We start from the raw sequence: 13,668 nt of genomic DNA, 5'->3' as shown, positions 1-13,668 counted from the left end.
GCAAGCTACGGACACGCCGCCCGGACTCTTCAGCCCGCGGGCCCCAGTGTCCCCACCGCCGCAGCCGCCGCTCCTGCGTCGCTCCTTCCCGCCTAGACACCGCCGCCAACAGCCCCCTCGGCTGCAGCCCCGGCAGGGCTGGAGGAAGTTGACGCTTTGGGAGGGGGCGGCGGGGAGCAGGTTGAAGGATTTGTTGTAGGAGGATTAACACATCTGGGCGAGGGGAGGGGCAGCGCCGCTGTAGGACGCGGCGCGGACCCGGCAGCCCTGCGCGCAGCAGCCTCGTCCGCCGCCTCCCGGGACCGCGGAGCCCGGACGCCCCCGCCCGGCCCGCGCCCCGCCCCCGCCCGCTGGGCCCCGCAGCGCGGGGTGCAGAGGAGCCGCGGGCGGCGCAGGGAGGCGGGCAGCGCCCCGCGCGCGCTTCTGCCGCCCCCGGAGCCGGCGCGCGGAGAGCGCCGGGCGAGCGCGCGTCGGGCGGCGGCCGCGCTGGGGGGCGTGGGGCGAGGCGGCGCGGGGAGCGGCGGGGGCGAAACTTCGAGGCCAGATGCCCGAGGGCGCGGCGGCGCTGCGAGGCTGCCGCTGCTGCCCCTGCGGGCCCCGGGCGCGTCTCCGCGGGCGGCGCTGCCCGCGGCGCGGCGTGTGCACCGAGCGAGTGAAGGTATGTGTGGCGGGCGCGGCTGGAGCTGCCGCCGCCACCGCCACCGCGCTAGCAGGTCCTAATGCCTGTCACTTCCCAGGACGCTGGCAGCTGCAGCCCGGAGCCCCCGAGCCCTCGGCAGGTTTGCCTGTCCTTCCCCGCGATCTGATTGGATAAAGTGGGGGCTCGACGGTGGCCGACGTGGGACAGTTTGGCTGTGGCAGGGGTCTCGGAAACCATGGGTTATTGCAGTGGCAGGTGCACGCTTATCTTTATCTGTGGCATGCAACTGGTAAGTGACACTTGGGTCCTCTTATTCTGTAACGTGCCGTTGAGATAGTGGGCAGGGGAGTGCAGTAAAAGGTCTGCCATTGATTAGAACGGAAGAAAAAAGAAAAGAAAAGGTGACAGTTATATTGCCTATATTTAAAATGCTTTCAGGGAGACGCACTGTGGGGTACAGGACAGGTGAGGCTTTCCGCCCCCACCTATTTCTTTCCCTCTGAAGACAGTTTGGCAGGTGCGGGTTAAACTTGTCTTTAATTTCTTTAAGCAAAGCAAGAGGTAGCTCTTGTTCTTTTATGCTTTGTGTTCCTATTAATGTAACAACGTGGTGGTCACATGTGATTTACTATACAGGTGTTAAAACAAGAGAAATAACGGAATTTTTGACTTTTCTTCTATGTAGTAATTTTTGCAGTATCTTTGTTTCTTCATTGACGTGTATTATTTTTCAAGGAATATATTGTCTTATAAGTATAATGCTCTAACAAACCACTGTGTAGTGCAAATGGTATCCTTACGGCAGTCTGATGTACAGGACACATTGAGTTTTAAAAGTATGTAGATTGAAGAGAAATACTTAGATGAACTCAGCGACAGCATTGCCATAGACTGAACCAGTAGCCTTGAAATCACAATTATTACAAACAATTCTAAGGAAAAATATTGTATCTTACATTATCTATGTAATTGCTCCTGAAATAGATACTGTTGTCTGATTCCGTGGGATGGAGAATTATATGTACTTTTTGAGGAATGTTGTACAGTTGCAAAGAGGCAAGGAGCCAATAATGGAAAACGTCACGTCTCTGAATTTAAATTCCCTAAGGGCAATAGAAGGAGGGGCTGAGGATAGTTTAGAGGTGAAAAATAGACCACTTTAAGTGGTTAATTTGAGGTAGGAGGTACTTGCTCACTCCTGTTATCAAACACCTTTCCTTGGAAAGTATAAATTAATCTGGATAATCACCCACATTTCCAACAATTGTTTCATAAAGGCTGAAAGGACAAGACTGGAGACAATATCTAAGAGCCCAATCAGTAATCGAAAGAGCAAGAATTTGCTATTTAAACTGATAAGTGTTCTTCATTGTTTATCAGTTGTCATGAAGCCCACGAAAGGTTGTTGTTGTTTTCTTTAATATTTAGCTGAAGCAGTGCTTTTAGTTGTATATTGTCTCAAGGATGTTTTTCTTTCCCAGGAAAGTTATCTGATAATGTATATTTTGATCTGTGAATTACTTCTGCACTTGGTTGTAAGAAAAAGAAGGTAGAACTATAAATATAATTTTAAGAATGTAACATTTTCTCAGTGACATGTAAAACAGTTCATTTTTCTGTACCACATATTCAGTTAAGTTCTGCAATAAAGTTTTTTTTCACTCTTAATGATAAAGCTGATCAGAACAACGAGTTTACCTTGGAAAACCACCAGTAAGGCCAGGTGTGCCAAACTGTATAAACATTTTCAAAACATTCTTATGTTCATATATGATTCAGAAAAGAATACATTTGCTGATTCACTGTGTAAAAGCATAAAGCTGTGAGAATGGGTGGGTAAGAGCACTCTTATGCTTTTTTCAATTTTGAATCTTAAAAATGTGATTTAGCTTTTAATCTTTTAACATAGTAGGGCTTTATTGTGGTAGATGTAGGCATTAGATCTATATGGCATTTTGGGTGAAGAATACAAACTCAAGAACTTAAACAGTTTTAGAAAAACATAAATATACAAATGGGAAGCTTAATATACAAAGTAGCATAATAAGGCTAAAGGTGTGTGTGTGTGTGTGTGTGTGTGTGTTTGTGTGCATGCATATATGCAATGGTGTGTTGGAGAGGTGTTATATCACTTATGAAACAGAAATTCTGAATCAAAGCTAAGTTCTCTAACAAAATAGAAGTAGCAGTAATATAGAAGTGCTCAATCTAAGCAAGTATACATTTGAATCCTAAGAGGTATTTTAGGCTCTATAAGAATCATCTGATTTTTCCCATTCAGACTTTAGGTACCACCAGGCTAATATAATTAGCAGCCATGTTAATGCAGATGCAGAAGAAAAAACAAAGGACGAAGAACAATTGTTTTGATAGGGGGAAATGATCACATTTAAAGGACTCCAGAGATTCCTGTTAATTGTTGTTTCTTAGAAGTATAGTATTTAATTTTAAATAAAATAATTCTTTTGCAACTAGTTGCAAAGCACTGTACGTGTGCGTGCGTGCGTGCGCGCACGCACACACACAATAGGTGGGTGTTTATGTTTTCCTTTGTTCTTGATAGATCTTTGAAAACTTTATGTATCTTTGAGCTATTATGAGTAAAGTTTGTTTTATAAGTAGCCAGGTTTCCGGAATGTACCATTGATTGACACAAAAGTTTGCCTAGTTTTGTTTACTTCTGTAGTGTTTAGTGTGTGTTCTCGTAACATTTGGGTATTTTTTTGCAGCTGGACAGAAAATCTTAGATTTATTAAAATTAATTGAAGCCAAAATTGTCTAAGATAGAAACTTTATTAAGTTTCTTTGTTAAGTAACTATTAAGTCTCTAGAAACATTTGACTCCAATTTTGTAAGTAGAGTGTTTGTATTTTAACTAGACTTAAAGCAATATTTATGTCTGTGTAAACTTGCAGCTAACCTTAGAAGGAGATGAGGTAGCTTTAGTATTGTGGCGATGGGAACCTCATTCGTCAGTATATTATCAGCAGACACAGTGTTTTGATCCTTTAACACGTGAAGGACAGAGACAAAGGCTCCAGAGAAATTTACTTGTCAGGATTCTGTATCTTTGCTTTTAATTATGTTAAATGTGCATTTAATTTAATGTTTGACAGACAAGTGTGGATAGACATACATTCTTTTAAAAATCAGGATATCAGTTTATAAGACAAAAAATTAGAATTTCATACTGTAGAGATTTAATATAAAACTTCCATTTATATGAAAAAGTATCTGTCCATTTTATGAAAAAGTATCTATATATATCATACATTAAAATCTTTGAGCTGAATGGTTACTCCAACTTCAGATTTTAGGGTGATTCCTATGAAAAAGCAGTGTGATCTCTGGAAACAGATTTGCTGCATGTGCAGAATCCAGCATCTAAGCTCCTAATCTGAAGAATGTAATTTTATTTTTATCATTGCTGTCCTTAATGCTCAGAAACTGAAGATGTTAGTCTCAAAAGGCATCACTGCATTTGCAGTGGTGGATATGGTGGTACAGGACAAGAACAATTTAACTTTTTATTTACAACTTTCAGCAGTTTGTGAAAGAGTTTTTGCTATTTTTTTTCTTCGATGTTTGGTTGAATCAAAGAGTACTTTATATAAATGTTGAAAAAAATGCTCAAATATCTCAGATATTTCTCAGTGAAAAATCAGCCATAATATGGAAGAGCATAATTTATTGTAGTTTGAAAAGACAGCTTTGTTTTCAAGTAAAGAAATTAGAAATCGCCCACATTTTTGTATACTAGACTCCTATATGGCACAAAGCATATGTATCATAAACAATTGAAAGAAAGTATAGATTTACATTGAACAGATTAACACTTGAAAATGCCAGTCTTGCCATGTGTTCTATGAAGTATTGCTAACTTGGAGCAGGTGCAACTAACAATTAGGTTAGTACACATGTGCAGCTGCCTGGAGAAGCTCATTTGAAACAATTAAGAATGATCAGTTGTTTTCCACTGCATAGTTTCTAAGCATTTTTGGAGGTACAAATTTATTTGAGAAGGCCATGAGTATATACGTGGACTAAGAAAAAACTATTTTATTGTAATTATGGAGTGTTTCAGTGGTGTCGATCGTGATTTTATGCAGTGCTCAGAGTTATAAGGTCTTTGGTTACTTAAAACAGAATAGAGCATTGACACGAAGTGGCTTGAAGAGTGCCGGTAGAATCTTATGATTTTCCTAGGGTACTTTTGACAAGTTTGAAAGTTCCCCAGAAGTGTAGAACGTTATCTCTCACAACCCTCCCTCTCAGAGAATTTAAAATTTTAGAGTCAAATGCCACTGGTGATAAAATCTTGAGGTCATTAATCAATCTGATTCATGGAGAAGACTAACAATTTCTACATAATATTTCAGAAACTTATGATGGAAAAATATGCTAAGAGTTTGCTACATTGTAAAATAATGATTACTTTCTTCCTTTTAAATGTTTTCTGTTTTTGCACCCCAATATTATCATGCATGTTTTCGTCTTTAATTTACTCTTTCATTATAATTCAGCACTGCTCGGCTCTAATGTTGACCAAAAAATGATGTAGAAACTTCTTCCAGTGCCCAGCTCTGTTTCTTGGTTCACAGACCAAGGGCAGCTTCTTTTTTCATATACCCAAAGTTTCGTAGAACGCTGTTTCCCCTTCTTTCTCAAATAAAGGCTTGAATGGGTACCATCCCCTGTGCAGAATGCCAGAGTCATCTCTGGCTCAGGGCGCATATGTGGACAATGGCCCAGATATGCAAATGGGCATTGCCACCAGCTTTTCCCTCTGATGCTGCTTTACTTTGGGGTCAGATTCTCTACTTGCCCAGTCAAGAATTTCAGAATGGCAGCCAGGGACTCCTTAAAATAGGAGGTCTTTATTTCTTGGTCTGTTTCTTTCCTGTGCATGTGTGTACTTGACAAAAATAAAATCTGAGACAGAAACACGTTTTAACATTTCTGCGTTTATACTGGAAATAAAAATATTAAACTTATGATGTCATTAAATATTTGTCTATACAGTTGTCCCTTGGTGTTTGCAGGGGATTGGTTCCAGGACCCTGCCCCTCCGTGGATCTTGCCTTTGATCCTCAAGTCCCTCATATAAAATGAGAGTCAGCCCTCCATCATCTGTGGGTTTCACTAAAATTTCAAGGGATTTGTTTCAGTTAGTTAGTAGAATTTCAAGCAACTCAGTTTAGTTTTTCCAAAAATAGGTTTGAAACCAATATTGCTGATAATTGCTTCCCTATTTCCATGCATTATAGCACACAAATATCAGAAACCAAACATACACAGAATTATTTCACTTCTATTATTTCACCTGTAAAATGAACTCTTCTAATTTTGGTCCCTTTTTTCCCCTTGACTATTGTGTATTTTAAACATAATGAAATATATAGACCATCAGGATATGACGTATTTAGGGTTTTTTTTTTTCTCCATAACAGCAATAGAATTAAGTACTGTATTTATACCTACATCATTTCTATTGAGTGGAAATAGAAGTGTATGAAACATTTGTACCAACCCTAGGAAATTGAAGAACATTTAAAAATCATGAAAGCACAAGATAAAATTATATCATTTTGTTTTTGCAGATTAAGGTGGGAAATAAAATTTATAAACTGGTTTTCTCTTTTTTTAATATCTCAGGTGTGTTTAGATTTGAAAGCTCTTACTATTTAAAGGACGTAGTTGCTTCATCTTCCTGAAATCAGTTTTCCTTTTTTTTTTTTTTTTTTTGCTTAAAGTCTAAAATTAGTATCGTGTCTGATAGAAGTGGTCATAACATTTAATCTAATGCAAGCTATAGACTGTCTTTTTTTTTTAGCCTGGAATAGGAATAGAGTGACTTCTAATGCTAATAACTTTTGCCTTTTAAATTATTTTGGATCCTACATGCAAATTTTGATCCCTATGAAAACTCTTTTTGAAAAGTTTACAGATAAACTGATTTTTATGTGCACTTTGAAAAAACATTCGTCATTATAATTTGTTATACTTTCAAAATCCAACTTTGTAAAATACTTTAAAAATAATGAAAACGTTAGTATTTATTGGAAGCTATTTCTGGCTAAATGCTAAACGTCTAAACGTGTGTTTTTTTCACTGATTCCTTTCCAATAATCCTATGAAGTAGGTAATAGATATTAGTATCCCCATTTTACAGAGGAGGAAACAGGTTCTGGAAGTTCAAGCAACTTACTTAAGTCACCCCCTTAGTAAGTGGTAGAGCTTAGATTCAAACTCAAGTTTACCTTGGCTTTAAGCCTGATGGAGGTTTTATCACTGCGTCCATTGCGTCCATTGCATCCATGTTCGCCATGGAACATGAAACAGTAGCAGTAGCTTACATTTGTTTAACTAACAAAGGCAGTATCGTCTACCTATTGATTCCCGGTCAACACAGTAATCAACACAAGACTAAGCAGGCACAGAGAGAAGGCTTGATGCCAGGCCCCTATCCACACCTGGCTGACCCACGGGGACTTGGGGTTTACCATCTTTGAACTGCCAGTGTGTGGACTAGAGAATCAAAGGAGAGGGTGCCCCAGAGTTGGTGTCCCTGGCTGTTCCCACAAGATTTCAAATGTGCCCTAACACTGCAAAGCACACTTGTAGTTGTACCCTAGAGAAATAACCCCTCATAGTAAGGCTGCATTTCTGTCATTGTTCAAGGGGAGAAAGAAAAGTTACAGCCGCTCTGCATTTCTGGCCAAAAGGGACTCGGACACTTTGATAGGTATGTTTAAAGAAGATTCCATGGGAAGAAAAAATGTATTTATTTTTCTCACATTCCGGTTCTTTTTGAATCCAGACCCTGATGAATGGCTAATGCAGAGTAGTGTTATTTACCTGTTGTTTCTATTTTTTTTAACATGTCCCAAATCCTAAGTCCACCTATTCCACTATTGGTGAGGATATTAGTTAAAATTACTGTTGTTGGAAATAACTTCAAGTGATAGGTTATTTAAAATATGCATTGCATTGAACATCCTAGAAAATTCTGGAACTGCAGTGTGTGTCAGAATCACCTGTAGGGCTTTTCCCATACAAATCAATAGGCCCCACCCCAGTGTTTCTGATTCAGTAGGACAGAGACCTTAAATTTGCATTTCTGATGAGTTCCCAGGTGACACTGATGCTGCAGGTCGAACTTTGAGAACTACTGGTCTAGAAATTAGGCCTTCACTTAACGTTGTTGCAGGAGTGTGTGAACCTGTGTTTGAAATTCTTCAACCCAACTAGATAATTAGCTCATTTCTTCCTTTTGCCTGTTACTGATGTGAAAGAAAACTTCTCTTCAGGACCAAGTGTGCCTATTTCTGACTTCCAGCTTAGTCCTATTCAGAAGTTTAAGTAAGGGAAATGGAAGGTCTTTTCACAGCATTTGTGTCTTTGCAATGAATAGAGAGAAAAATCTGAAAGCGATTCAGTGCCTCTAGTCTATACACTCTATGCCTGGTAATGCTGGAGTGGAATTGGTCCCTTCAACTGCTTCTCTTTGCTAGCCTAGCCCCTCAGTCTGAATTTCTGGAATAGCTTCTCGCTGTGCAAAACACAGCCCTGGGAGAGAGAGAGATCTGAGGGAATATGCTGAAAAATCACTGGACTAAGTGAGAAGGCAGATTTTTTCTACCCTGTCTAGTGCTTCCATACGGGACAACTAAATAACTGTGACTTTGCTCAAGCCATTTATATTCCTGGGTGCTGTTTACTCATTTGAAAAGTGGGGCAAATAATTCCTGACCCATTTACCCTACAGAATGCTTAGGAGCATCTGAGAAAATGTGCTTAAAGTTTACATGAAAGAGCTTCACAAATGTGAGGCTTTATTGCTGTGTTACTTCTGATACCTAGAAAAATCTCTGTAATTATTACTAGTTTAATCTGTAAGAACTGTTCATCTAATGAGACTGGGAGTAGTTGCAGGGATGCCTATATATCATTTGACCAGTGGCCCTAGTTGCAAAAACTTGTTTCTTTGTAGAAACATTTTTTTCTTCAGCTATCCATCATTTTGCGGGGGGGGGGGGTGTATATGAATAAGGATTACAAAGTAGGTGCAAATGGTTTGAAATAGATAAACAATATGCTTATGTGTGTGATGTACCCACTTTAAGTGTTCTTTAAGAATTAAACTTAGATTTCACAAAGCAGTCAGCATTCTGCTTGGTCAGGCAGCACTCCGTGGGTGCTAGTCCTGCAAAACGCTCCCCCGAACATGAGCTGTGAGGTTAACTGTGTGGTGGGGTGGGGCACTGTCGTTATTATCCTCTCTCCCGCCCCCAAGGGGCATGATTCATGTTAGTGTATCTGCAGCTCCTAGAAGTCCTGCACTAAAGAAACCCCTGCTTAATTCCCTTTAAGTCTGCAGATACTTAGAAAGTGTTTGCAACAAACCAAGGAACCTCTTTTCTGATATCCCCTATTAACCTTGCATGGAACTAGTATTTTCAGGAATAGTTTTCAGTGAAATATTACTCTAGGCTCATGATGCAGTCTAAAAGTTAATAATATTAAATTATTATCTAAACAATACTTAATGACTAAAAATTCAGTATGGAAACTCTTAACCTATTAAACAGGTATCTAACAAATAATAATACATAAAGATGTTTAAGAATATCAAGTATTAAAAAAAGAATATCAAGTATTATTATTACGTAATTAAAGTAAATGAAGGGAAGCTTGTTTTCAAATACTTGACTTTTTTTTAAAAATTTTTTATTTTATTTTTATTTATTTATGGCTGTGTTGGGTCTTCGTTTCTGTGCGAGGGCTTTCTCTAGTTGCGGCGAGCGGGGGCCACTCTTCATCGCGGTGCGCGGGCCTCTCACTATCACGGCCTCTCTTGTTGCGGAGCACAGGCTTCAGACGCGCAGGCTCAGCAATTGTGGCTCACGGGCCCAGTTGCTGTGCGGCATGTGGGATCTTCCCAGACCAGGGCTCGAACCCGTGTCCCCTGCATTGGCAGGCAGACTCTCAACCACTGCACCACCAGGGAAGCCCGACCATTTTTTTTTTAATATGTTTTACTTGAGTTTCTTGCAGTTATGTTTTGGCCACTAAAATCACAACCCTCAACTTTGAAATTCAGTCAAGTCCAATTGCTGATGTTGCAAAGAGGGTGACATGTTGCAGATTCCAAGGATGTTTGGAACTTCAGAACACCTAGGAGAGGGCGTCTGCAGAAGCACTTTCTTTCTTTTTTTTTTTTTTTAGGGAAAGTCTGTTCTCAGATGGATTTTTAAAAATCTTTATTTATTTATTTAGTTATTTGGCTGCATCAGGTCTTCGTTGCGGCACGCGGGCTCTTCGTTGCGGCACGCGGGCTCTCTAGTTGCTGCACATGGGCTCTAGAGTGTGTGAGCTTAGTTGCCCTGCGGCATGTGGGATCTTAGTTCCTCGAACAGGGATCGAACCCATGTCCCCTGCATTGGAAGGCGGATTCTTAGCCACTGGACCACCAGAGAAGACCCCAGAAGCACTTTCTTTTAGAAGCAGTGGCTGAGGAGCAATGCCTGTATCCTACATCTAAAACCAAACTCCGTCTTCCAGCATCATACCCTAAATGTTTGCCTTTGCAGGGCGGGTGGTGAAGAGTCCTCATACTGACTTTTGTTTTCTAATCAATGCATACACTCGAAAACAGTAACGCATTTAAAAACCCCAACAATGCTGCATTCTTTGAAAACAAATGAGTCTTGGTTTGGAATGGAGGAATCAAATCCCTCCTGCTAACAGAAGTCTTTGTGTGCATCTGTATGGTGCTAATTACACAACAGAATAAGGAGGTATTTCAAATCCTTTAACTGACAGCTGTGTGTCAAATGATGGACAATCAATTTTATGTCTGAAATGTTCAGTGGTAGGGAATTCATATGACCCTCTTCTAGCCATAGGAGATCTACAAGGCTAATCTTCCAGAGTATCATTTTTATAAAGGACAATCTCTGATGCCACTGAGAAACAAAATGTGGGGAGGACTTCTACAGGCCCCAGTGAGCAGAGAGCATTAGAGCCTGGTGGTGTGCTGCCTTCTGCGGTCTTGGCCCTTGGAGAAGAGCTCTTTCTACTGCCTTGGCTTGAGTACCTCCTTTGTTACAGAGTCTGCAGTGGTGGGGGACAGCTTGCTCCAGGAAGTCATAATTCATCCCTGGGGACACAGTGATTCAGACCTCATTCTCTTAATCTGTAAAATAGGGATCATGGACTCTACAGGACATGGTGTATCCAAGTGCTACCTGTTTGCTCCATTTCATTATTCTGAGGGACAGAGATGAGATTAGGGTCTTATGGATGTGTTTAACTCTGGTTTTTGGGAGCAGTGAGGGAGCTGCATATCTGTAGGATTTGGAAGCTGTTGTAGATTTGAGAATACACAGGTGGTATATAAAGAGCCCTGGGTCTTCTTTTTTTTCAATAAAGCTTGCTCACAAATTTGATGATAGTGCATCTATAACTTGTGATTTCCTAAAATATAGGAGCTATGTGTAGGATTATGTATTCCTTACCCTTACCAATAGGAATTAACGGAGTTTCATTTTTGTCCATCTTTCATAAAATGCAGTTCCATTTTATTCAAACAAAAGATGGTAGTTATATTATGGCTGTTCAATAGCATTTATGAACCTGAGTTTTGCTTTTCTTTTAGCCTGGTATGAAAGGTTTTCAGCTTTCTTCTACAGGATGGGGAGCAGTTGGGGGCGGGGGGAAGGGGGAGTGTCTGGCTCCTGAATGTCTAATAGTTCACAAGCACGTAACACTACTTAAGATGATATATATTTTATTTTATTTTTATTTTTCAATAAATTTATTTATTTGCTTTTATTTTTGGCTGTGTTGGGTCTTCGTTGCTGCACATGGGCTTTTCTTTAGTTGAGGCGAGTGGGGGCTACTCTTTGGTGTGGTGCGAATGCTTCTCATTTTTGTGGCTTCTCTTGTTGCGGAGCACGGGCTCTAGGCGTGTGGGCTTCAGTAGTTGTGGCACGTGGGCTCAGTAGTTGTGGTTCGCAGGCTCTAGGCGCGTGGGCTTCAGTAGCCGTGGCCCACGGGCTTAGCTGCTCCGAGCATGTGGGATCTTCCCGGACCAGGGCTCGAACCCGTGTCCCCTGCATTGGCAGGCGTATTCTTAACCACTGCGCCACCAGGGAAGCCCAAGATGATATATATTTTAAAGGACAGTCTGGTGAAGTCTGTGAAGTTAACTGTGAATTCATTAATGAATTTTCTCAAGACGTCTGGTTTTATCTAAAACATTCCTGGGAAGTTCCACAGGTTCTTAAGATCTATGGGACAGTGCTTTCCCAGTTTACCATTTTATAGACTGTCTCAGAATAGATTTGCTTTTGTTAAAAAAAAACTGCCCTAAAAATCAGGCATATGGCATAAATTCAGTTTATGTTCAGTAAATGTAAATTTTGTAACAGCAGTGTTTGGTGACCTTTAATTATATGCCTCTCTTATTTTAATCCTTAGGGGAAACCTGTTGGTTTTCACTTTGTTTTCTCAAGAATGAGGTAGTAATGATCTCTTTGTTATTGCACCTACTTTGTATGGTTTTGTTAAGAACCAGAGTGACCAAAAATCTTAGCTTTTCCCTTAGATTGAGAGAAATGAACCCTAGTGAGTCTTTTTTTTTTTTTTTTTTTTGGAGATTTATATGGCAATTCAATGCAGAGTTTATACACAAAATAGTTTTGTTGCACGTTTGCTGCTGTTAGGCCCATCTTTTAATTTAATCTTTCCTAATGTTTGCTGCTGTTAGGCCCATCTTTTAATTTAATCTTTCCTAATGTGAATAAAAATGTTATATATTGAACTTTAAGGGGAATAGATGGATGAGAAATGTTAGCAAAGTCATAGACAGAGGCAGTGATACTAATGCATAGGAGGAATGTCACATTTTGGGTTGAAAAGTAATTCGGCAACAGTATCTTCTTTTACAAAATACATCTCTCTGAAAGTCTTTCTGATGTGTTTGAATGCAGCCCTTAGACGGCCATTACCAGTCATGTGCTGGTAATGAGAGCCAGGTGTGCACATTGCCCTGCCTTGGGGTGTTGGGTGATGGAGAAGACCCAGTAAGACTCTAGGAATCAACTTGGAGTTGATTCCTAACCTGCAATGCTGTGTGTTAGTTATGATCATTTTAAAATAATGAATGAATCAATCAATCAATAATGGGAGGAAATTAAGCAATTACTAAATCAGTTTATCAAGTAGGATTTGTGAAACGTCCACACATGAATAGCATAATGACATGTACTGAATAAATTGTGTCTGTTTCTACCCTTTTGGCAATTAGGGCATGATCTAACTGGAATGTCAAGCTGTGTTTCTATTGTAAATTGATCTGATATCTAGTGGTTTTAATAATTGAAGATTATTTTAAATTGCAACCTGATCCTTATTATTTATTAGTTTACTAAGCCATCCAATTTACTTACTATGATAGTAGTTAAAATGTTTTAATGTTCTCTGTTCATTATGTGCTGTTAAGATCACATTTATGCTGACAGCAAATCAGATCAGTGTTAGTAAAAAGTAAATGTTGATGTAAACTGAGCCAACATGATTCATTTTTTTTTAAATGTGAATTCATACAGTTTAAATTCATATTATCTAATTTGAGACATTATTTAGATATTCTGAAAATTTAAAAATACAGAAGTTAATTCTGTCTTTATTGTTTCAGATCTGTGGAATGGTAGTTTTTACCTTTTTTGTGTATCACAAGCTCTTTTGAGAACCTATTAAAAGCTATGCACTCTTTCACCAGAAAAATGCCTGTACAACTAAAGAAGATTCACAAACTTCTCAACCTAATCCATAAAACGTAGGTGAAAAATCCCCGATAAATTTTAAATTTCATTTCTTTTTTTTTGTGGGGGGGAGAGTATCTACCATTTCATTAAGAGCTTCTGTAGTAGTAATATTTATTTGTTTGTTTATTTGTTAATTGAAGTATAGTTGATTGCTTATCAGTAATTAAGTTACTTTGAATTCAGGAACATTTGAAA

General features: G+C 39.7%; 1 protein-coding gene across 8 annotated transcripts in view; it reads left to right on the top strand.

Annotated features, from left to right (window-relative positions):
• Positions 1 to 564: 564 nt before the first annotated feature.
• NKAIN2 (sodium/potassium transporting ATPase interacting 2) overlaps positions 565 to 13,668 on the top strand; it is a gene marked incomplete at its 3' end in the record, with an annotated part of 998,865 nt that continues 985,761 nt past the window's right edge. For 7 of the 8 annotated variants that reach the window (XM_082474964.1, XM_082474962.1, XM_082474963.1 and 4 more), the window contains exon 1: positions 565 to 929. In XM_082474964.1, coding sequence (XP_082331090.1) covers positions 876 to 929 — 54 coding nt within the window. In that variant the 5' untranslated portion in view covers positions 565 to 875. The remainder of the gene's footprint in view (positions 930 to 13,668) is intronic. The other variant, XM_082474959.1, reaches the window with a different exon arrangement.

The sequence above is a fragment of the Balaenoptera physalus genome (assembly GCF_965194825.1).
Source record: "Balaenoptera physalus genome assembly, chromosome: 9".
Taxonomy (NCBI): Eukaryota; Metazoa; Chordata; class Mammalia; order Artiodactyla; family Balaenopteridae; genus Balaenoptera; species Balaenoptera physalus.
The sequence above is the reverse complement of the archived record's forward strand: the minus strand, read 5'-3'. Positions and strand labels throughout refer to the sequence as shown.